General features: G+C 38.7%; 1 protein-coding gene across 1 annotated transcript; it reads left to right on the top strand.

The window, feature by feature from the left end:
• The first annotated feature begins 3,004 nt into the window (after positions 1–3,004).
• Dph6 (diphthamine biosynthesis 6) lies at positions 3,005–19,708 on the top strand. The gene is given in 5 exon segments (XM_070005726.1): positions 3,005–3,216; positions 6,284–6,378; positions 10,172–10,365; positions 19,521–19,634; positions 19,637–19,708. Coding segments are annotated over 5 exon segments (516 nt in total). The 5' UTR covers positions 3,005–3,175.
• Positions 19,709–23,131: the final 3,423 nt, after the last annotated feature.

Genomic DNA, 23,131 nt, shown 5'->3' with positions numbered 1-23,131 from the left:
AAGTGATTCAGGCATGGAACCCAGATGATCCACGTGGGATGCCCTTAGAATGTCCTTCACCAATTGTGATTCTTTATAGAAACATGAAGCGAGCCTAGACTGAAATGAGTATGATGCACAGAGACTAAGGGACCTTAAGAATAAATGTTTAAGTCATACCATCAGGTAAAATAAAATAATGCTTAAGTGGTAGTTGTGATTATGGAGTAGGCAGTAGAGAACAGAACACACACCAGGGTGGCCCAAGACTAACTGCAATATCAAGGATTACAGCTTGTTCAGCTGGCCTCCCTTCTCTACACTCAAGCTTAGAGAGAGGTTTCTCATGGACACACTTGTTATTAACTGGCTTGTAGACTACAATCCATAGTAGTGCACTCTCAGAGGCATTACTGAGCTTGCATCAGTCCAAGTTTTTCCTGCATGGCTGTCAGATAATCACTGAGCACAACAGAGATACTAGAATTGAGCTATCTTTGCCCAATATGGAATTTCTGTAATAGACAACAATGGCTCAGAGATGCCTACGGATAAACTGGGACTCTTTCTACTCTTCCCTTTCTGTGTTGTCTTCAACTTGCATTACAATCTGTGTCTCCCTGCCTTCTCTTTTGACCCATCATAGGCATTTTCTCAAGTCTCACCTACACATCTAACAGTGGTTGGTAACTGCCATGTTAGGTGCTTTGAATTTCAGTCTCACCTTGGGTTGCTCTCCTCTTCTCTTGCCTTCTTTTTCAATGGTGGGGATCACTCTGGGATCTTGCTTATTCTAGACAATATTCTACCACTGACTGAACTACAACCTAATCTCCTAAATTTTTGTTTTTAACAGAACATTTGGGAGATGGTGGTCAAGAATTGTTTTGGTTTTGTTTAATCTATTTGAAAAACTTCTAAAATTTTTTTATAAGCCTAAGAACTGGTTTAAGACGATTCTGATATGTTAATCTCAGAGATGCAAATTTGTTTACTAAACTATAGTGAATTTAACCTACCATTTTTATGGTGGCCCTGGTGGGACATTCAATCAAAGAAAGTTGTATGGTGATTCTGAGAAGGCACTATGAGGAAGGCCAAGAGTATCTAAGAAGAATAAACACAGGTATTATATTAGACAGCCAGAAAAAAAAATCCACTGATTGACAGAATTCAGGTTTAGATAGTTTTAAAAGAAAAGACCCTTTACAAGAGAACAAGGACCTGAAGGAGAGAGAATACAAAGATGCTTCAGAAGAGTGTGGGGGGACACGAACAAGTTAAAAATTAGTATTCTTTTACAATGACTTCAGTATCTTCTTTTCTAATATATAGTTCAGCACTTTCAAAAATGTAATTTCATGTATTGTCAATACTTGTTTAATGTATTTATCTTATCAAATTAGCTAAAACTCCAAATGCATAACTGATGATAGGAAAATGTTTATAATTCCAAGATGGACAATAGCCCATTTGGTCTTGAATGTATTGTTTTCCCTCCTCTAGCTCAAGGAAAAAAACCCATAGCCTTGTTCATGCTAGGCAAGCATTCTATCAATGGAGTTATATCCCCAAGCTCACAGACTTAAAGCTGCAGAATTTTAGATAATGAAACTGATATGCAGAAAACCCCTGCTCTAGTCACCCATACCAACTATTTGGAGATAATAAGATCATACTACAATAAAACTGAAGGTGTGCCATGCATTGAAATGATATAAATTCCTTACCTATGTTAGCTTACTTAGGTCTTTGCTCTAACTTTCTACAACTAATCCATCCAATATTATTGGCTCTTTAAGACAGTCAGAATCCTCATTTCTCACCAACCTGTCTCCTTTATCACCTCTTTTCTGGATTGTAGACAGGGCCCCAATAGGGAACTCAATAGTTCTCCACACAGCACAGTACCATCATCCTTTCAGTTTTATCACAGCTTTGTTCTAAAACCTGTACGGCTTACATACACTGTTTGATCCTCCCCTTCCATCACCATACCTCAGCTCTCACCCTAATCGTGACCTTCTTTTTGTTCGTTTTGCTTAAATTACAAGACTTCTTTCATCTTGTTTTTTCCATAAGCACTTGAGGCTTGGGTCTAATTTCCTTTCTACCTGGTGCTCGGCTCTTTACACAGCTAACTCTTCCCTTTAAATTGAGTTCAACTTACCTCACCAATAAAGCTTTCCTAGACATTCTATTCGTCCCTCCCAATTTCTTTTTTTTTTTTGGTCGGTCGTGGGGCTTGAACTCCGGGCCTGGCAGCTGACCCTCCGCTCTTCAGCTCAAGGCCAGTGCTCTACCGCTTGAGCCACAGCACCACTTCCGGTTTCCTGGTGGTTTATTGGAGATCAGAGTCTCACGGCCTTTCCCGCCCGGGCTGGCTTTGAACCGTGATCCTCAGATCTCAGCCCCCTGAGTAGCTAGGATGACAGGTGTGAGCCACGGGCGCCCGGCTTCCCGATTCCTCCCTTTCTAACGCACTGCGTGCTGTTTCCTCAGCTATCTCTACGGCTCTGACGCCAGGCCGCCGGGCGGCTTTGCCTGCGCATGCGCCCGGCGGGCCTCAGCAGCACCTGGTGCACGCGGCACTGGGTAAGCGCTCTGGATTCGTTCGGCGGCGCAGTCCCCTTTCTGGAAAGCAGCCTGCCTCGGGCTCAGAGCACGCTGAAGCTATCTGGCCCGGGCGCGGGACTGGTGGGCAAAACCAGGAGGGGCCCGACCCCGACTCGACCCTGACCTCTGACCTCGGCTCACACCGCGACCCCACGGACTCGAAGAGCAGCCCAGGTGTGCGGTTCCTTTCCTGGCGCGGCCCAGTGAGGGGGAGAGGGCGAGCGGCCCCACCCGCCACCCCGTAGCCGGCCGCGAACGCCGTCTTACCGACGTCGACGCCGACCCCGCGCCGCGGGCCGGGCCGGGCGGCGGGGCCTCGACGCAACTTTGGCGCCCTTACTTAGGTGTCCAGGACACGCCCGAACTTTCCTTTGTAGTTTTTTTTCCTCGTATTTGAGCCAAGAGGCCATCGCCAGAAGGACGGGCGCCGCGGTAGCGTTTCCTCGGTGCTCCAGGGGTCCGGGGGGACCGGCGACTGGGCCGCGACGTCGCCCCGCGGACAGGCAGCGGCGCGGACAACACGGGCGAGGACCCGCCTACGTCACACTTGCGACGCGCCGGCCTCCAGGTCCCGCCGCGCATGCGCTCGGCGGTCAGCATGAGGGTCGCGGCCCTGATCAGGTAACGAGTCGCCAGGCCGCCTCCGCGTTCCCTCACCGGCCCCCGGCTGCCGCCCCCGGGTGGAAAGATAGGGCGTCCGTGCTGGCGCCTCGGGCCGGCCTGGTTTCTCCGGGACACCGAGAGAGGCGTCTGCGGGCGTTCCCCGGCCAGCGGGGCCCGGTCCTAGCCCGCACGCCTCCGGCGCGCCCGGCCTGGCTTCCGGGCTTAGTCTGAGTCCCTGGGAAGGGGCTGAGGGCCGGCGCCGCGGCCTCGCGCCCAGTCGGAGGGTCGGAGCTGCCGCCTTCCCCGGGGCTGCTTCCCCGGGGCGGGTCCTCACCCATGTGTGCCGGGCCGCCCGGGCGGGCGACGCCTTCGGGCCCCACCGGTTCCGCCCTCCCCCGCCCCTCCTGGCGGACGGCGGACGGCAGTGTTGTTTTGCTCCTTTTTCTTCTGTTTTTGAGTTTGCTACCCCAGGGTGCGGCCGCCTGCGAGACTCCGGTTGTTGGAAGCGGCCTTCCCGCATCCTGCGCACCTGCGGGGTGTGTAGAGCCCCCCATTTAGGTGTCGGAGGTTGTAAAGTTCTCTAGCCTAGACCCGGCCCCACGGCAGCGTTTCAAACACAAGAGCATCAGCTCGGGAGTTCAGACTCCTTGTCACCTGTGCCAGACTTGGATCCAGAATAGTGTCCGAGACACTTTTTAAATCGTTCTAACGCAATAGACTCGGTAACGATCCTAAGTTGACAATCGACCGGTTAAAGATTTCTTGATAAAATGCTCCCATCTTTCCTCAGTGGCTGGACTCCTTTCAGTTACTTGGACTTTCCCGCCACTTTTAGACTAGGCCACAGTGGGACAATAAACACTGCAATTCAGTAAATTCCCCCTGTAAAGGGGATGTGGTTTTCATTTGTTCTAGATAAACGAGAAAAGTAGCCCAGTAAATAAGTTATTCACATTCATTTCGTCAAAAGTGGCAGAGGAATGCAAGCCAATTGAAGGCAGAAGTATGGGAGAGAAGTAAAGATTGGCATAGTTCATTATCCTCTTCAATGAAAAGCTATGTTACTATTAAAATGAAAAACGCAATGTTTGGAAATTGTTAAATTTAAAGAGCTATATAAATGTCAGGAAATACATAGTAATGAATACACAAGCTATATATAGTAATGCACACACTTATATGAATGCCCATGTATTACATACCTATTATGTAATTATTACATATAAAATAGGCATTTAAACAACACAATATTTGCCACTCGTGTGTCTGTGTATGTACAGGAGAGGCAAACATACAGAGAATGAGAAATAAGATGTGTTTTAGGGAATAAGTGAAATATTTAAATAGCTTTAGAACATACAACCTTGTTTTCTTAATATGTAATTTACTAAGTTTATCGTACTATGACACCTGGGATTTTCTAGACAAGTCTTTTTCTTTTTTTTTTTTTAACTGAGGCATGTAAACCTAAGCACATTGACTAGCTTAGTTTAGTAATTTAGGAATTAAAAGTCTGGGTCTGTAGACTTTTCCACCTAACATGTATTGTCATGCCTGGTATCGATGGGAGATTGGTTCCAGGACCACCATGGATACTCTATATCTGTAAATGCCAAGTGCTTCATGTAAAATGTTGTATACAACTCAAGTACACTCTCCTGTATAATCATCTCTGGGTTATTTATAATGCCTGATATAAATGCCATATAATTAGCTGTTACATGTCATTGCTTAGTGAATAATAACACAAAGCTGAGCAACAGGACCTGTACCTGTAGCTGGTGTTGTATGTAGTTACTCAGAAAGCAAGAGCTGGAGGGACATGGTTTGAGGTAGCCACCCTCCCTCCCCACCACCTCTTTCATCAAACACTGGGAAGTCTATTCCCAGTTATGTGGGAAGCATAGGTAGGAGGATTGCAGTCTGAGCCTAGCTCTGGACAAAGAGTACAAGACATCGTCTTCACAATAAACTGGAGTTCAAAACTTCAGAAGAACTGGAGTCTTGTCCAAGGTAGTAGAGTGCTTACCTGGGAAAAAGTCTTTACGTCTTCAGTTAGATTCTTTTTCCCAAAAAAATTTTTTGACTTGCAATTGGCTGAACTCATCTATCAGCTATTCAGTGGGGTTCTAAATGAGAGTGATTTGTTTGGCATTTAGCAAGGTTGTTTGCCTTGGAAAGCCTTTGTTCCTAGGGTATTCAGCTAACATTTTCCCAGACACCAGCATTCTAGAGAACTCAAGTTAGGAATTAATATTGTGAAACTTGGAAATGTCAGCCTATTTTAAAATAAATTGTAAGGCTAAGTTCTGACTGAATGCACATTGTGATAGTAGAGCATTTCCCTTTTGTTTGGGGGAAAGTGAGCAGTATGTTCTCTGAAGGAAGTTGTGGGAAATCTGCTTAATGGCATGGAATATCAATCTGAAGAGAGCATGGGTTTTAAACATTCCTTTTGCCCCTCATCCTTTCCTTCCCACTGAGACCTTCCGAAATCAGGGTTGCATATACCATGATGGCTGAAGTACTGATACTTCTCATTTGGGTTTTCATCCTTACAGATTGAAACTAAGTATCTATCATGAAGTTGGAAATCAAACTTAATTTGATTTGTGATAGTAGCCAGTAGTTAGATTTCTCACGATTGAACAGATTATTGTTATTATTACAGATTATTGAGTATATTTATCTGGGATGTAAATTTTAAAACATTTTTCATTTGTAAAGCACTTTATTAGAGCCACTATTGCAAATACCATACTTGGTTTAGAGGTCTTTGTTATAATGCCATGTAATTTCATAAGCTCTTAAAAGGAGCAACTTTAAGACATTGAGATTAATTTGCTTATCTTAAAATTTAGAAATTAATGTATTATTACTATTATCTAATTGTGAAACAGTCCTTTTATTCAGAATAGGTGAGGAAATAATGTATTCTGATATCTAGTGATTCTATGTTGTATTTTGGTCAGTAACCGGATAATCATCTGCGCTCTCTCTCTCTCTCTCTCTCTCTCTCTCTCTCTCTCTCTCTCTCTCTCTCTCTCTCTTTCTCCCCCCACTTTCTCTCTCATTTGTTTTTTAGTGGTGGGAAGGACAGCTGTTATAATATGATGCAGTGCGTTTCTGCTGGACATCAGATTGTTGCTTTAGCAAACTTAAGACCAGATGAAAACCAAGGTACGTGTATACCTTTATTGGGAAGTTCTCTAGGTGACTGAAACTCAGCTTTGTAATTATATCTTTCTGTATGCAGTAGGCAAAGAGAACAAAAGATCAACTTGTATTTAGCCATATTAGAACTGGGACTGTAAATAGAGGTTGGCATTTTTCACCCTTGGAAGCATTATTAATCCTATCCTTACTAGGTAGAGATACTGGAGCTTAGAGTTTTGTTAAATTTGCCAGAAGTAAAATAGCCAGTGCAAACATTCAGAAATGAGACTGGAACTCTCTCACTTCAGTGTGCAGTAATGTTCTACTGCACCACATGTGCAAGTGTTGCAGGCAATGTACAAGTAAAATACAGGCTCATGCCTCAGAGAGGGTGGCAGGCAGACATGTTGTAATATGTGAATGTTACTAGTGAAAAGGTACAGCTCAGTTTTCTTACATTTAGGTCAAACATGAGACTTGAGAGTACCATAGAGCAATTTATTTCCACCTTTTAATTATAGTCTAAAAATCTCATTTTGACTACTTTTTTCAATGAAATTTCTTGATTATAACTTTTTAAAGAATGAATACTTACCACTTCACTTTCTGTACTTTTGTTATGCTGATATAACTAGAGATATTAACTGCTAACTTTAAAGAAAAAAAAACACTGACCTAACTTTATGCATTGCTACTTTTCTATGTGGTTCTTTTAATATGATCCTCTTAGTATCTCTTTTCTTTAACTTTTCCCAGCCTATGTTTTTGCTCTACTGTTATTTTCAAATGAATTAAGGAGTAGTGTATGTGAAAACATTAATCATAGTTCATGTCATGGAGATAATATATGGTAAATTTAATTGAATTATAACCTAACACTAAAGGTCTTCCTTTCCTTGGAACTGCCTTCTGCTGTATTTTTGTTTCTATATCCTTTTATAATTTCTCCTTTATTTTTTCTATAAATACTCAGATTGATTATGAGATTCTTGAAAGTAGACATCATATCTTGTATCTTCCATTAAGTGCTCCTGAACACTTAGCACAGTGAGTTGTGTCCAGTAGGAATTCACTCAAAGCTTATTCATTGGGTCACTGAATAATGAACTCATTTGAATGATCCCTGGAACTACAAGAACTTCTGTTAGTCAGTTACTTGAATTTCCTTTCATGATCAAAACCCAAGTAACTGACTGTGGAAATGATGTGGAAAGTAGAGAATAAAAGCGTTTTATAAATAGCACAGATTCTATACAGTCATGGTAAATGTCTAATAGTTAACGTTAGTGATGAGTCATCACCAATTTTTTCAGAAGTAAGAGCTTTTTTTTGTAAATGAAAATGGCATTCTAGTTCTAACTTTAAATAAGAAAGACTTTGAAGCTGAGCGAGAACCATTATGTAACTTCCGTATTATGGAAGAAAAGTAAGCTCTCAGGATTACACTATAACATATTGCTAGCCAGGATAGGTGGGTCTTTTAATCTATCTTGATAGGTCTTAGTAGTTAAAAATCAGATGTTTATATTATTCATAATATACATATGATATGATTTCTCTCTCTTGAGTTTCTATCTTGTTTGCTTTTCTACATCATTTATTGTATTCATCTTGTATGGAGTCATTAATGTTTAATCTTCTTATGTGCATAGTTTACTGGCAGAGTAGTGTAATGACAAGCATGTCTTTAAATCATACCTGTTAGTTTGGAATGCAGACATTTATTTAAAATACTGTTAGTGATTAAAAATTTAAGAGTAAATGGAATTAGAATATTATTAAGGAAGAAGTGAGCTGAATCTACAGTAACTGTTGTAGAAGAGTTGGTAGATAGGGGGACTTTTGCTGATATTCAAGTATAGTCAGTGAAAAGTTGAGATCATTGAATGGCTTCTTTTGCCTTCTGACATGTTGCAAAAAGAACCTCAAAGAGGAATGACTACTAGCAAGGACTCTGGAACAAAATTGGTTAGAGAATATTGTGTTTTCAGTAGATAGTCTGGAAAAGATGTTCACGTCAATGGTGATAATGTGCATTTGTTATAAAATTTATAAAACCATCTCTTGCAGTAACTTTTCTGACATGTTCATTAAAGTGCTTTGGACAACAGTGATTTATTTTATCTCATGCCAGTTTGACATGTAACAAAATTACATTGTGGTGAAGATTAACTGGAGCCTAAAAAAAAGTTATTTACCAGGCTTTTGGTGTTGTTGTTGTTTTGTCAATTGTGGGTCTTGAACTCTGGGCCTGAACACTGTCCCTGCACTCTTCAGCTCAAGGCAAACACTCCACCACTTGAGCCACAGCACCACTTCCCGTTTTCTGGTGGTTAATTGGAGATAAAGTCTCATGGACGTTCCTGCCCGGGCTGGCTTTGAACCGTGATCTCAGATCTCAGCCTCCTGAGTGGCTAGGATTATAGGCATGAGTCACCCGCGCCCAACTTTACTAGGTTTTTGAAGCCTGCAAAATGTTTTAGTTATTATACTGATAGCAGGATGTTTCTTTCTAAGAAGCACACATTTCTTTGAATAGATTGATTTAGTATAACAAGATCCTTTCACACTAAAACATTTAAAGATCCAGTCTAACTGTGGGTTGAGAGAAAACTAATAAAAGGTTTTTAGGTGACTTTGTATCTCTACTTCTTGCCTGGACCCAAACCAGACAGATTTATAATAATAATACTGTGAGTACCATTCTGCTGGAACCCAGTGTGTGTTTAAGAAATCTGGTTAGGCAAAATGAGATGGCTTATAATGTGGAGAACTTCCATTTTTCTCTTTGATGGACTAGTTAACATGTGAAATGAAGTCTTGGGCCTGTTTGACATACATAAATACATACACATATACGTAGGTATCAAAACATACATATGCATCTGACTTATTTTATAGTGTATTCTTTTTCTTAAATGTGTTGTGAACATTTTCCATTCCATTAAATATTATTCTACAGTAGTATTTCTACTGTCTTCTTTGGCACACAAATACCTCCATGAAATATATGAATTCTGTAGATAGATAAAGTTAAAAGATGAAAGTATAGTATCCTAGGAAAACATGCAACAAAGACATCTATTAGGCATAATTTTTGTGTGTATATTGTAAATTTTTTTGACATGCAATCCTTTTTACAATACCTTTGTATTAATGTATTTGGGAATTTATATTCTGGAGAACACACTTTGAAAAAAACTCTTTAAAAATTATATTAATGAATGCATTTGTATTCATACTATGCTGTGATGAATCTTTAAAAATAATCTTTGTAAATATGCACAATACTTTTTCTAAAAAATAATTGAGATTAAAAAATGTATTGTTATATATTTCTAAGTCCATTCATTTCATATAACGTGGTCTAACATCTATTTTGAATATTTACCCATATTGATAATTTGTGAAACTATACCAAGAACATCTAAGTGTTTTCCAAAAAATACTGCTGCTTACTAAGTAGTGACCTTGTGAATAACCTTGAAAGATAGAAAAATATTTATATAATAAAAATTTTAATTGAATAAACCAATCAAAATTTATTGAAAACATTACTCTTCCCTTTAAACATTGTTGCATATAGTTATAATAATTTATTTATAGTTTTATTAGTAATTAGTAGTAGAGATGATTACAGCTGCTATGATCCAGACGGGACTACAGACAAATACACAGTGTTTACATATTATTCCATTGTATTACTGCAGAGATCTTATAGGAAACTTTTGAGTTCTGTGCTGACTACTCTTCAAGCTGTTCAAATCCATTTCATTTCACACTGTTTTACTAATCCTTTCTACTTTCATTATTGCAGTGGGAACTGATGAATTGGATAGCTACATGTATCAGACAGTGGGTCACCACACCATTGACTTGTATGCAGAAGCAATGTCCCTTCCCCTCTACCGCAGGACCATAACAGGCAAGAGCTTGGATACGGGACATGTGTACTCCAAATGTGAAGGTGATGAGGTTGAAGACCTCTATGAGCTTTTGAAACTTGTCAAGGTATGTGGAGTAACTAGTTACTTTTTTTTGGGGGGGGGGGGTGTCCGGTCATGGGGCCTGAACTCTGGGCCTGGGCGCTGTCCCTCAGCTCTTCAGCTCAAGGCTAGTGCTCTACCACTTGAGCCACAGCACCACTTCCGACTTTTTTCTTTTTGCTTATGTGGTGCTGAGGAATCGAACCCAGGGCCTCATGCATGCAAGGCAAATGCTCTACCACTGAGCCACCTTACCAGCCCCCATTTTTTTTTTATTGTGAAAATACCATACAGAGGGGTTACAATTACATGGGCAAGGTAATGAGTACATTTCTTATCAAGCATTGTTGCCTCCTCCTTTGTTTCCCCTTCCAATCCCTTCTCAACTCCCAGCCCACCTACCCCCCTCCAAAGTTGTAAAGTTCATTTTTCGACATAGCATCTTGTACATCTCAGTGTTGCACTGGGTCCACCTGTATCCCTATTTAAACAATTAGTTTTTTCCCTTCCCCTTCACAAATTATACCAACATCAAATACAGTGAAAGCAGGGGTTATACCGTAGGGGAGGGACATACAAAGCAACAAATAAATCATCTTAGAAATATGTTAGAAACAATTGCATGAAAGAAAAAACATTTGAATACTTATCTTGGGGTTCATTTTACCTAACATCAACTTATCTGACCTTTTCTGCTTGACTCAAACATATACTAATTATTGCAAATAAGGGAAACCATGGGACCTATGCTTCTTTGGGCCTGGCTTACTTCACTTAATATAATTTTTTCCAAGTCTTTCCATTTCCTAACAAATGGGGCAATGTCATTCTTTCTGATGGAGGCATAGAATTCCATTGTGTATATATACCACATTTTCTTGATCCATTCATCTACTGAGGGGCATCTGGGTTGGTTCCATATCTTAGCTATGGTAAATAAGGCTGCAATAAACATAGTTGTGCTGGTAGCTTTAGTGTGGTCTTGTTTGTGATCATTTGGGTAAATGCCCAAAAGTGGGATTGCTGGGTCATAGGGGAACTCTATGTGGAGTCTTTTGAGGAACCTCCATTATACTTTCCAAAGTGGTTGAACAAGTTTACACTCCCACCAACAATGCAGTAAGGTTCCCTTCTGTCCACATCCTCTCCAGCATCTGTTGTTATTAGAGTTCTTGATTATAGCCATTCTAACTGGGATGAGGTGGTATCTCAATGTTATTTTGATTTGCATTTCTTTTATGGCTAGGGAGGTTGAGCATTTCCTCTTCAGAGAAGTTTGTCTTTAAGGCTTTAGCCCACTAATTTATTGGGCAGTTGTTTCTTTGAGAATTTGTTGTTGGGGATTTAATTTTTTGAGTTCCAGGTATATTTTAGATATGAGACACTTGTCCATTGTATGGCTAGTGAAGATCTTCTCCCAATCGGTGGGCTTTCTATTGATCTTGCTAGCTATGTCCTTTGCCGTGCAGAAGCTCTGCAATTTCATGCAATCCCATTTGGTGGACTACTATTTCTAATGGAAGAGAACAGGCAGAACACAAACAACACAGTTAATATTGAAGATTGTGAAGAGAGAATAAGGCAGCATCAAAGTGATAGCAGCTGATGGCGGGGAAGGCTGGGAGTGATAAGTTAGAACTAACACAATTGGGCCTGCTTAAATGTGGTGAGAGGAGCATCAGTTAGGTACTTGCATTGCACATACAGTTCTATAACCAACATGAACTTACTCTTGATATTATGTAGACAAAATTTAGAAGTATGGTACTCACAGATCTAGTAAGTATTCTATTCAGTACCTGTTTACTAGTTGAGATGCTTTTTTTTTGTTGTTTTGTTTTTTGTTTTTTTCTTGGATCCAGTCGAGGGGCCTGAACTCTGGGCCTGGGCACTGTCCCTCAGCTCTTCAGCTCAAGGCTAGCGCTCTACCACTTGAGCCACAGCGCCACTTCCGGCTTTTTTCTTTTTGCTTATGTGGTGCTGGGGAATGGAACCCAGGGCCTCATGCATGCAAGGCAAGCACTCTATCACTGAGCCACCTTCCCAGCCCCTAGTTGAGATGCTTTTATAGTGAGCAGTGACCTTACATTTTCATTGATAAACAACTATTTGAATATAGTTTCCTATTTTTCTCAACCATAAATTTTATCCAGTCAGCTATACTCAGTTCACATTAGGGTGTACTGATGAAATAGGAAATTTTAAGCCAGTATTTCCTGGATGTCTGAGACATATTTTCACAATAAAAAGATAAATAAAAAGATTTCTATTCTTTCTTCCCCCAAAAGACATTGCATCATTTGCTCATTCTTCAGAGAAGTCCAACCTTCTCAGGAGTTCATCATGAAGTAGTGTTATGAACATTTCCTACTTGCAAATCATTGCTTCATGAATGTACTTCAAAATTAGTACTAGTCAGGCTCAATACCAATTAAAGATTTTGATTCAAAATAAAAATATATAGGAGTCATCTAAGTTCTTTCAAATTTGCTTGATTATAATAGTTCTTATTTTGTATTTCAGAATTTTAAAGACAGAAAAACAGAGTTGTTTTATAATTTACTATTCATCTACACATGCATAAGTAGATACTTTTCACAGAAAATCACCAGGAGAGTACCTGCTAATTTTAACTATTTGGTTTATCAAAGAAGGAACTCAAATCCAAAATGTTGGTTAGTCAGAGATAAGAGTCTCACAAACTGCCCAAGCTGGCTTGAACTGCAAACCTCAGATTTCAGCCTCATGGGTTACTAGGATTACAGGTATGAATCACTGGTGCCCAACCTTGACATTAAGACTTTAATATAAACCAATGTTACCGATTGGTGGAACTTAGAAGGAATTGAGTTGCTTAAAAATCGCAAACTTGGTAACAGGAAGCTCTGTGGTAATAATAGCTCTCCAAGAAATGGAAAGATAATAAATTACTAATCTATTTAATTAAAAATAGGCAGATTAGTAGTAATTAAGAAGAAATTTCCTTTCAGTCCATGCTGTCTTTGGAGAAATGGATGCTTTGCCATTATCTTTATAGTAACCATCAGTTATGATATAAATTATTGTTAATGTTAAATCTTGACAACTTCTGCTCTAGAATTTCATACCTGGTAATTATAACTATAGTTTAAAGAGATATTATCAAGTTGTCTTGAACTAAATAGTTATTTCTTTTCCTGTGTAGAAATATTCATTTCACTATGGGGTATTTTAAGGACATAAATATCAGAGATATATTGCTTTTATGAAAGAAATTGTATGATTAGGTTTTTATAGTTCAGTCCATTTCTGAAACACTGATACAAAAATTCCAAGAGAGGTCATACATATTCTAATGAATAATTGAGTAATCATATAAAAAAACTAATCTAGAAAAGCTGTAATTTTTCAAGTTTGTCTTCACTTGTTCTTAGAAGAAGATAGAACTGCATTTTAATTATCCTTTGAATATTAATGAATTATTGAATATATGTAGATTTAATTTCATGTTCAGCATTTATTTATAATACATTGCACTTTAGTGACTTTCATATGTAGGTTATTGTTTTATTTTTTATGTCTCATTTCTCCTCCAAATATTAGAGCTGAGTTTTGCCTAGGAGATGTTCTAGTTTTCAGAGTCTCTAAAAGGACATTAAAGTAGCTAAGTCCAAAATGTATCCTATTATTTTATTTGAAATGATTTATCTATTATGGAATCACCATGATATTGTTTTAATGTATGATGTAAAACCAACATTGAATTGGCTTTTTGTTTTTCTATGTAGAAACTTTAACAGAATGGGCATTATAGTAAAGGTTTTCAAAATAAGGGATCTATCCTTTTGGAAGTGTAATCACTATCAGTAGTAAGAATAATTTCCAGCCTGACAATTTCATGAAATTGATGAGCAAACAGCTCTCCAAAATACTTTTGGTATCTCCATTTTAGAAAACATGCTTATAATAAAAATTACTTCATGACTTTCTTTTCACTTGAGATCTTGAGGTATATCTGAAGGTATTTGAAGTGAAGAAATATAAAATGGCCGTAAGATTTGCAGGGGGCCCCAGACAATGCTAATTAAACACACACTTAGCCTTGTTCCTGGCTCTCCAACATTATGCAGCTTGCCTCAAGCCTTGTCAAGTCCCCAAAATTGGGACATTAAACCTGGTCCATTGGCACAGTAAATGCTCTTTAAGTATTGATTCTAGGCTCAACGAAAACTCAGTGATGGAGCAGAGCAGTCAGTGTCTTGTCCATTCCCATGATTCACCAGACTAGTATCTTGTGCATTCCCAGCTGCAACTTCACTGAGCTGTGCATAATTAGTCCTTTCAAATGATTAGGTGAGACATGTGTAAGGAATTACATAATGAACGGTCTGTTTAGGAATAAAATATTGGGCAGTATTTGATAGGATTATAGTTACTAAACTTACCAGAGGCCCAGGGTCTCTACCTAACGCCTAGAAAATACAACACCATGCTCTGTGGATATATCAAGTCTTGAAAACCAGGTATTGTGATGTCTCCAGCTTTGTTCTTTGTCCTCTAGCTTGCTTTTGGCTACACAGCATCTTTTCTGCTTCCATATGCAGTTTAGGATTGTTTTTTTCTAGTTCTGTGAGATATTTTTGACTCTATATATGGGCTTGGGTAGTGCAGAGATTTAAAAAACACATTATTTTTCTAATCCATGAACATTGAAAGTTCTGTGTGTGTGTGTGTGTGTGTGTGTGTGTGTGTGTGTTCATATTCCTTTTCAATTTCATCAGTGTTTGTATTTTTACTGTACATGTCTTTTCCTTTCCAAGGTTAAATTTTTTTCCTAAAAAACTTTATGGCTATTATGAATGGAAGTTCTTTAATTATTTCTCAACAATCTCCTCATTGGTGTGTATAAAAACGCTGCTTATTTTTGTGTATTGATTTCATACCCTGCTAGTACTTGATTTTTGAATGAGTTCTATTAGGAGTCAAGTAGAATCTGTAGGGGTGTGTGTGTGCGTGCGTGCGTGTGTGTGTGTGTGTGTGTGTGTGTGTGTGTGTGTGTAAGTTCTAGTAGTGAAGCAGGGTCAAAAATCACTACCCTGAAGGTTTTGCAAAAGGAATAAGAGTATAATAGAGTTATAAAGCAACCTTAAGGTCATCAGGCTGAACCTCTAAGAGTGTAAGAAATGAATTAGAGAAATACAACTGTGTAGAGCCACTCAAATACCTGGTGTCAAAAGTGAAAATACATGGCTAACTGAAAGATTATGAGGATACTACTGGGAAATAGTGGGAGAAAGGAGAAGGCACATTGAAGAACAATGGGGCATAATAACATAGTTCAGTAGTGGCAAAGAGTATGTTTAACATAGCTAGAGCTATGTTAGAGCTCCATGGCTAATTTTTATAGCTTTTATATGGCAATATTGATAATCAGAGGCAATGATCATAGCTGTTTATTGTAAATATTGTGATCTTAATATTTTATATCCTGGGGCTGGGAAGGTGGCTCAGTGGTAGAGCGCTTGCCTTGCATGCCTGAGGCCCTGGGTTCGATTCCTCAGCACCACATAAGCAAAAAGAAAAAAGCCGGAAGTGGCGCTGTGGCTCAAGTGGTAGAGCACTGGCCTTGAGCTGAAGAGCTGAGGGACAGTGCTCAGGCCCAGAGTTCAGGCCCCACAACCGGACCAAAAAAAAATAAAATAAAATAAAATAAAAATAAATAAATAAAAAATATTTTATATCCTATCTGTGTGCGCTCTCTCTCTCTCAGTAGTAATGGGTTTAAATTCAGGGCCTACATCTTGCTAGGTTGGTGTGATATTACTTTCTCAAGAAAGATAGTAAGTGAGACTCAAAGAGAAGAGAGTATAAAGTGATATAAATTAGAGAAAGAGTTGCTGGCTGATGGTTTGGACATAGCGATGGAGGATAAGGGACAGGGATACAAAGAAAGGACTTTGTTCCTAACTTCCTCAACTATTTCTTTTTTTATGTTTTGAATTTGTATCTATTACATTAGATTATTTTTGCAAATAATAATGCAAGCATGTACAATATAACAAGTACTTGCAAAAATAATCTAATGTAATAGATACAAATTATATGCATAAAATATATTATCTCTATATATAGAGAGATTATTATATATATTATATAAGCATTAAATATCCTTTTGAAGAAGAAAAAATTTCTAGTTTGTAATTTCATTTAAATTTAAACATGTTTTATATTAAATATGTATTAGCAGTTAGTGTATTTGGCTGCTTGGTCAGTGTCTAAGCTCTGTGAGGAGGACATAAGTTGAATTAATTTGAACCAGAGGGAAAGGAACATTTAAGAAAGAATTAGCCGAAAGTAATTGCAGAAATGTGGCAGCATGAAGGAGAGGACTTAGAAAATGGTAGGTGGGCAGAATTTGATCAAGTACATTGTATGCACTTGTAAACACCAGTAAGAACCCCTCTTGTATAACTATATTAGTAATTTTAATGTCCTTCTTTGTAACACGTTCCAGTGGGTCTCATTGTGCCCTTTTCATACATAGACCTAATGTACTTGTGTAATATCCATCTTTTGCCCTTACCTCCCCCAACTTCCACCTGCTGTTTGTCCCTCAAAACAATCTGCCTTGCATATAATAATAATAATTATTATTATTATTATTATTATTATTATGGCAACATTCCAAAAACCTGTTTCTGGATTATCTCACTTAACATCTCCAGTTCCACTTATTTTTCTGAAAATGGCATAATTTCATTCTTATTTATAGCTAAATAATACTCCCTGGTTTATATGTGTCACCTTTTCTTTCTCTAATTGATGGTTAGTCACCAAGCTTGGATTCTATATACTGGCTACTGTCAGTAGTGCTACTGAAAACATAAGGTGTATACTGTCTTGGATGTTGATTTACATTCCTTTGGATATATGCCAAAACGGATATAGCAGAATCATATTGTACTTTCATAGTTTCACTTTCAGTTTCTTAAAGAACTTTCTAACTTATTCCCATAGTGGCTGGCTAAATTGATTTATTTGTATTCTTGTATTCCTGCCAACAGTATATAGGAGTTCCTTTTGGGGGTCCTCTCTCTCTCTCTCTCTCTCTCCTGCCCCCTCTTCCCTTCCTCTCCCCCCCTCCCCCCCCCCCCCGTCTTCCCCCTCCTTCCCTCCCTCCCTCCCCCCTCCTTTTTGGCAGTACTGGAGTTTGAATTCAGGGCCTTGTATTTGCTGGGCAGGCAAGCAGTCACCCTACCACCTGAGCTGTGTACCCAGCTCTAGAATGGGACATTTAGAATTTTTTTCCCTATACTTGGTGTTTCTCACCAGAATCACACCTTTTAACTGATCCTTTTTTGGATATTAATACCATGAAAAATATGTACACCACTCATAGTTAAGAGTCTCTTTCCTGAGCCGAGCGCTGGTGGCTCACGCCTGTAATCCTAGCTAATCAGGAGGATGAGATCTGAGGATCGCGGTTCAAAGCCAGCCCGGGCAGGAGAGACCGTGAGACTCCTATCTCCAATAAACCACCAGAAAACCGGAAGTGGCGCTGTAGCTCAAGTAGTAGAGCGCTTGCCTTGAGCTGAAGAGCTGAAGGACAACGCCCAGGCCCAGAGTTCAAGCCCCACGACCGACAAAAAAAAAAGAGTCTCTTTCCTTGACTTACTAAAATATCTAATAAAACAGTGATTTAAAAAAATATGTTCAGCCAGGCACTATTGGCTCACACCTGTAGTCTTAGCTACTCAGGAGGCTGAGATCTGAGGATCGTGGTTCAAAGCCAGCCTGGGAAGGAAAATCCATGAGACTCTTATCTCCATTTAACCACCAAAAAAGCTGGAAGTGGAGCTGTGACTCAAGCATGTAGTAGATAACTAGCCTTGAGCAGAAACACTCAGGGACAGATCCCAGGCCCTTAGTTTAAATCCTGGACACACACACACACACACACACACACACACACGCATGCGCGCGCGCGCACACACACACACACACACACACACACACACATGTTCAGATTGTCCCATGGGATAACAGAAAGGTAAGAGACAACAGGAAAACATACTAGCTTAGTATTAGAGGGTTCCTCCCCTCCCCATTTATGGAAAGAATAGATCGTTTCTGTGCAATCATCTTTCAATCCCAATTCAGATTTTTTTTTTTTGGTGGGGGTTAGGAAATCCCTTCTGTAGCATATGTTGTAAAATACACTCCTGTACAGTTACTAACACTGATAAGGTCTTCAAATGTTCACACTTACTGTCTCCTTATTAAACCATATCTGTTAATGAAATCAGCATTTGGTAAAGGATGTTTGCAAACCTGTCTCCAAATAAATATATGGGTAAGGATATGAACAGGCATTTCAAAGAGAAATAAAAGTACAAGCTCTCTCAGTGGGAGCTTGCTGTGACTTATGCATGGTGTGCTGATAGAAACCCTATAAATTGTTTGGCCTTTCTGAGGTTAGTTTGGCAGAACTCACCAGAAACCCAAAATACTCCTTTCACCAAACAGTTCCCCGTGGGGGGAAAAGCCACAGACACACTTGAAGATTTGTAAGTGATTGGCAGTCTAAACTGTGATGTCCATATACAGTGAGATGCTCTATGGCATTAAAAATGAAGGTGCAGAACAGCATCCTTATGTGTTGAGAGAGGGAAACATCTTTGTAAATGCATTCGTATACATGCACATATAGAAAAACCTCTGAAGGATAACTTTCAGCCTGAATGTATGTAGTATTTGCATGTTTGGGTTTTTTTTATTTTTGTTTTCTAATGAGCATGGATTGCTTTTGATGCTTCTTTGTTAAAGACTTGACCAAAATTTAAAGATGTATAGCCTGGTATAAGAGAAAGGAAACCTGATAATCCGCAGGATGTCTGTGGTTCCTAGGTCCTTTCTGGAGGTTCAAGAGGAGCCTGTTTTTCTTTCAGAGCTGGTTTTTGAAAGCTCTGTTTGAGAGATTTTTCTTTTTTCCTGTGACAAATGTCTGTCATTTTCTAAACAAGAAAGCCTATGTCCCAGTTAGGTACATAGTTATTTTCACTCACTCACAGCCTTGTTGTGTTAATACTGAATAAGCAGAGACAGCCTGGCTGGTGGTGAAAGATGGTGATCCAGCCTCAGGGCTTTTCTGGTCCCTCCTAAACCCCTGATTGCCAGGTTTTCCTAATTTCCCATTTCCAGGGCAGCACTAGCGTGACCTTGCCTGCTAAATACGATGCTCTGAATGCCCAAGATTTTCACATGCATTTGGAAATGGGCAGCAAGGCAATTGTTTACAGGACTCCAAATGAACTGTGTGCACTCACAGCAAGTTTGATAAACACACATTTCCTCCTTTTATCAGTGAGATTTCAGAATGTGAAGTATGAGTTTCCAGTTTTACTCATTCTCCTCAACCCTTTTCCTGTTTAGAAACTTAGACATACTAATTGCATGCTGATCGGTCCCTGTTTTTCATTCTGCTTACTGGTAGTTGACGGCCAGTCCCAGTACTTACCTAAGCAAGGTTGAGCAAACCTTCAAAAATAAACTTTCCATGCATTCAACTTAAAGGAGATTCATACCAAGTAATGTAATGTGAGCACTAATTAACAGTAATGACTGCTAATCACTTTGCTTTTTATACTCCTTTAGGAGCACTGCTATTATCTAATACAGTTAAGTAAAATGCTGTGTATGAATCAACAATGCAGCGTCCTCTTAGCAGCTATTCCTCACAATCAAGCTTCGCATAAATTAGAGTTAACTAAATTCGATTTTAATATCTGTGTTTCTACAATACTAAGGTATCTAGTTAAAGAACCTGAATATTAAAAAGACATTACCTGATGTATTTTGCAATCATCCTCGTGGATAAAAAACAGTATTGCAAATAAATTTTCTCACCGTATGTGGTACTTTCTCATACTTATTTGAAATTGTGTGTGACTTTTCAACATCAAACCAACACTGATTCTGATATAAGCATGTATCCAGATCAATTATATGCAATAGGCTTATGTTTAATTTTTTATGAATTGTGTGTGGACTTCCTAGAGGATCTCACATATTTTTTAAATTATGTAGTCTATTTATATAAACTTGATTTATAAGATTGTACATTCAACATACATTTAAAAAGGTTATTTGTATGTGTAGCATATTATTAGACCATTATAAAAGCTTTCTGTTTATTTACATACATCCAGTATACCTTGCCTCAGGAAGAGACTTAAGAAAAACTCATAAATTAATAATTTAAGGAAGTATATTCTAGTAGCATTTTGGCTAAGCTAATAAGTTAAAGTCAGAGTCACTACTAAGGACTTCAACAATGCCTTACTTTTTATTTGTACTGGCTTGTTAACTAGGGCTTTGTACTACTTTTGTACTACAATGACAAGTACATAACATCCATGTCCCGTTTCCTGCTTTGATTTACAAATAGGTTGACATTATTGAGGAATTTTTTAACACTTTAACAGTTCTGCAGTTTGATTTCAGAGAAGGTGCTAATCTCTCTAGAAATCTGAATGTGACAAAAAAAAAAGTTGTATACTGTTTTGCTAGGGAATTTTTGAATGGATTTTATATCAGAAATCTCAATTTTATGACTACTAGTACTTATTTACCATGTGATTTGGTGGAATGATTTCACCATGTTAATCAAGAATCTTCCTTTCATACTATTTCTAATTAGTTGGGGCCATAATATTGTAATTCTCACAACTAACCTAATTATCTTTCTGGTCCAGTAATTCAAGACTGTGTATATGTGCACGTGCGTGTGTGCGTGCATGTGCGAGTGTGCACATGCAGGCTGGTTTTAGAGCTTGAACTCTGGGCTTGGGCACTGTATTTTAGCTTTTTCACTCAAGGCTGGTGCTCTACTACTTGAGCCACAGCTCCACTGCTACACTCCCAGCTTTTGGTGGTTTGGAAATAAGAGTCTCACAGACATTCCTATCAAGGCGACTGACTTCCAACCACAATTCTTAGATCTCAGCCTCCTGAGTTACTAGGATTACAGGCATAAACCACCACTGCCTGTTTAGGTAATGACTTTTAAGTTACCGGAGTAATTTGACTTCCCTTTCATCTTTGTATTGTTCATATTGTGAGCATTGTTAAAATTTTAATTTTTTTGGTGAATGAGAAAGTGGAAAAAATTAAGTGTTGGTGTAGTAAGAAGCTTTATGTTGTATATACATCTTATTGTATACATTGCAAGCATATATACTTTTAAAAAGCTTTGGCACACTATATGTAATTGAATTTAGTTTCAAAGAATTATATAACAGGAATGATGTGAAAGAATAGAAAATATATAGAGGTTTAATTGAATGCTGTCCATATATAATTATAAATTTGTGAGCATTATATAAAACATATATTTTCTTTGGGTCATGGTACTATTTCACCATAGCTCAAAATGCATGTCTGGTGGAAAAACTTAACCTTTTCTATTTTGGCTTGAGTATTTGTATGTAACAAAATTATGTTTAAAGAGTTTCAATTCCCAGGTTTTTCTTTTTCTTTTTCTCCCTCTAGTGTGTTTACTTTTATGGGAGGGTCATTGATCTGTATCTGTCATTTTACCCTCAGGGGACAAATGGAATTGGCCTTTTAGACACAAGTATGCAAACAGGCTGCCTTCTTCCTCTTGATGGAATTGTGGGAAGATTGCACGGGTGCCACATCCATTTTCCTATTGACTGTCTGGGGGTTCTGCGGTGGGCACTGCTTCCAGTGGATAAGGAGGTGCTATGACTGGTTACCTTTCTCATGAAAGCGTTACAAAGGGAAATGCAAAATGTATGCGGTTTGGTGTTCTCAGCCTGACAGTTGTTTTTGTTAAGTTTTCTTCCCCATTGAAGTCCGACCTAGAAAAACATACATTTTTGTCTTTTTTCCTTTATATTAAGCTTAGTAGATTTCCTGCATTTGACCTGTTAGAGAAATTACATTATAGTCTTCCTTTTTTAAGGCTTCTATTGTAAAGTTTCAAAGCTGGTGCAACAGTGCCCTCTATGGTCTGTCAGTGAACAGTAGGCCGGCAGATGCAGAGCAGACCCAGAAGAGCTGGCAGGGTATTTAAATTTTAAGTTTTGCCCAGACAAGAGGTCCCTTTTTCCTTGGTAGACATTCTTGTTTTTCATTAACAGCTTTACCTTAAACAAAGGAAACAAAAGACCATTCTGAGTTTTCATTTAGAATTATTGGCTACTTCTTGTTGTTACCTATGTTTTATCAGAAATTCATCAGGGTAATTTGAGATGGAAGGAGTCTTAACAAGCTGTACTGTCCCTTCACGAAATATCTTTTTGAAGTTGAACTCCAATAAGGGTATTGAGAAATGATTTAGTTCCTTTGTCTTCTATTTAATTAGAATCTGTGTGGATTGCCTACAACTTAACTTTTATTTGAAATAAGTAACCTAGCTTTATATGTGACATTATTTAAAATTTAAACCATGAGATTTATTCAAAGTATTTGTCATTCATTAGCACTGATTTAAATTTTAGATGTTCCTTCCTCTCATCTTTGGTTTACCTATTTGATTGTATGTGTGGACAGCTAAGTTTTTCATTGTAAAATACAACTAGATATGAAGTTATCAATTGGTAAAAAAACAAACAACAGTATTTTATTTAATTATGATTAGAAGAAGAGAATTTCATGGGTCAAGTGTGTTTTGCTTCTGAAAGTATTTTAATAAAAAATGTTAACCCAGCCAGGAGCCGGGGGCTCACACCTGTAATCCTAGCTATTCAGGAGGCTGAGATCTGAGGATTACGGTTCAAAGCCAGCCT

Source organism: Dipodomys merriami, unplaced genomic scaffold (assembly GCF_024711535.1).
Source record: "Dipodomys merriami isolate MVZ:Mamm:240054 unplaced genomic scaffold, mDipMer1.0.p SCAF_69, whole genome shotgun sequence".
Taxonomy (NCBI): Eukaryota; Metazoa; Chordata; class Mammalia; order Rodentia; family Heteromyidae; genus Dipodomys; species Dipodomys merriami.
The sequence above is the reverse complement of the archived record's forward strand: the minus strand, read 5'-3'. Positions and strand labels throughout refer to the sequence as shown.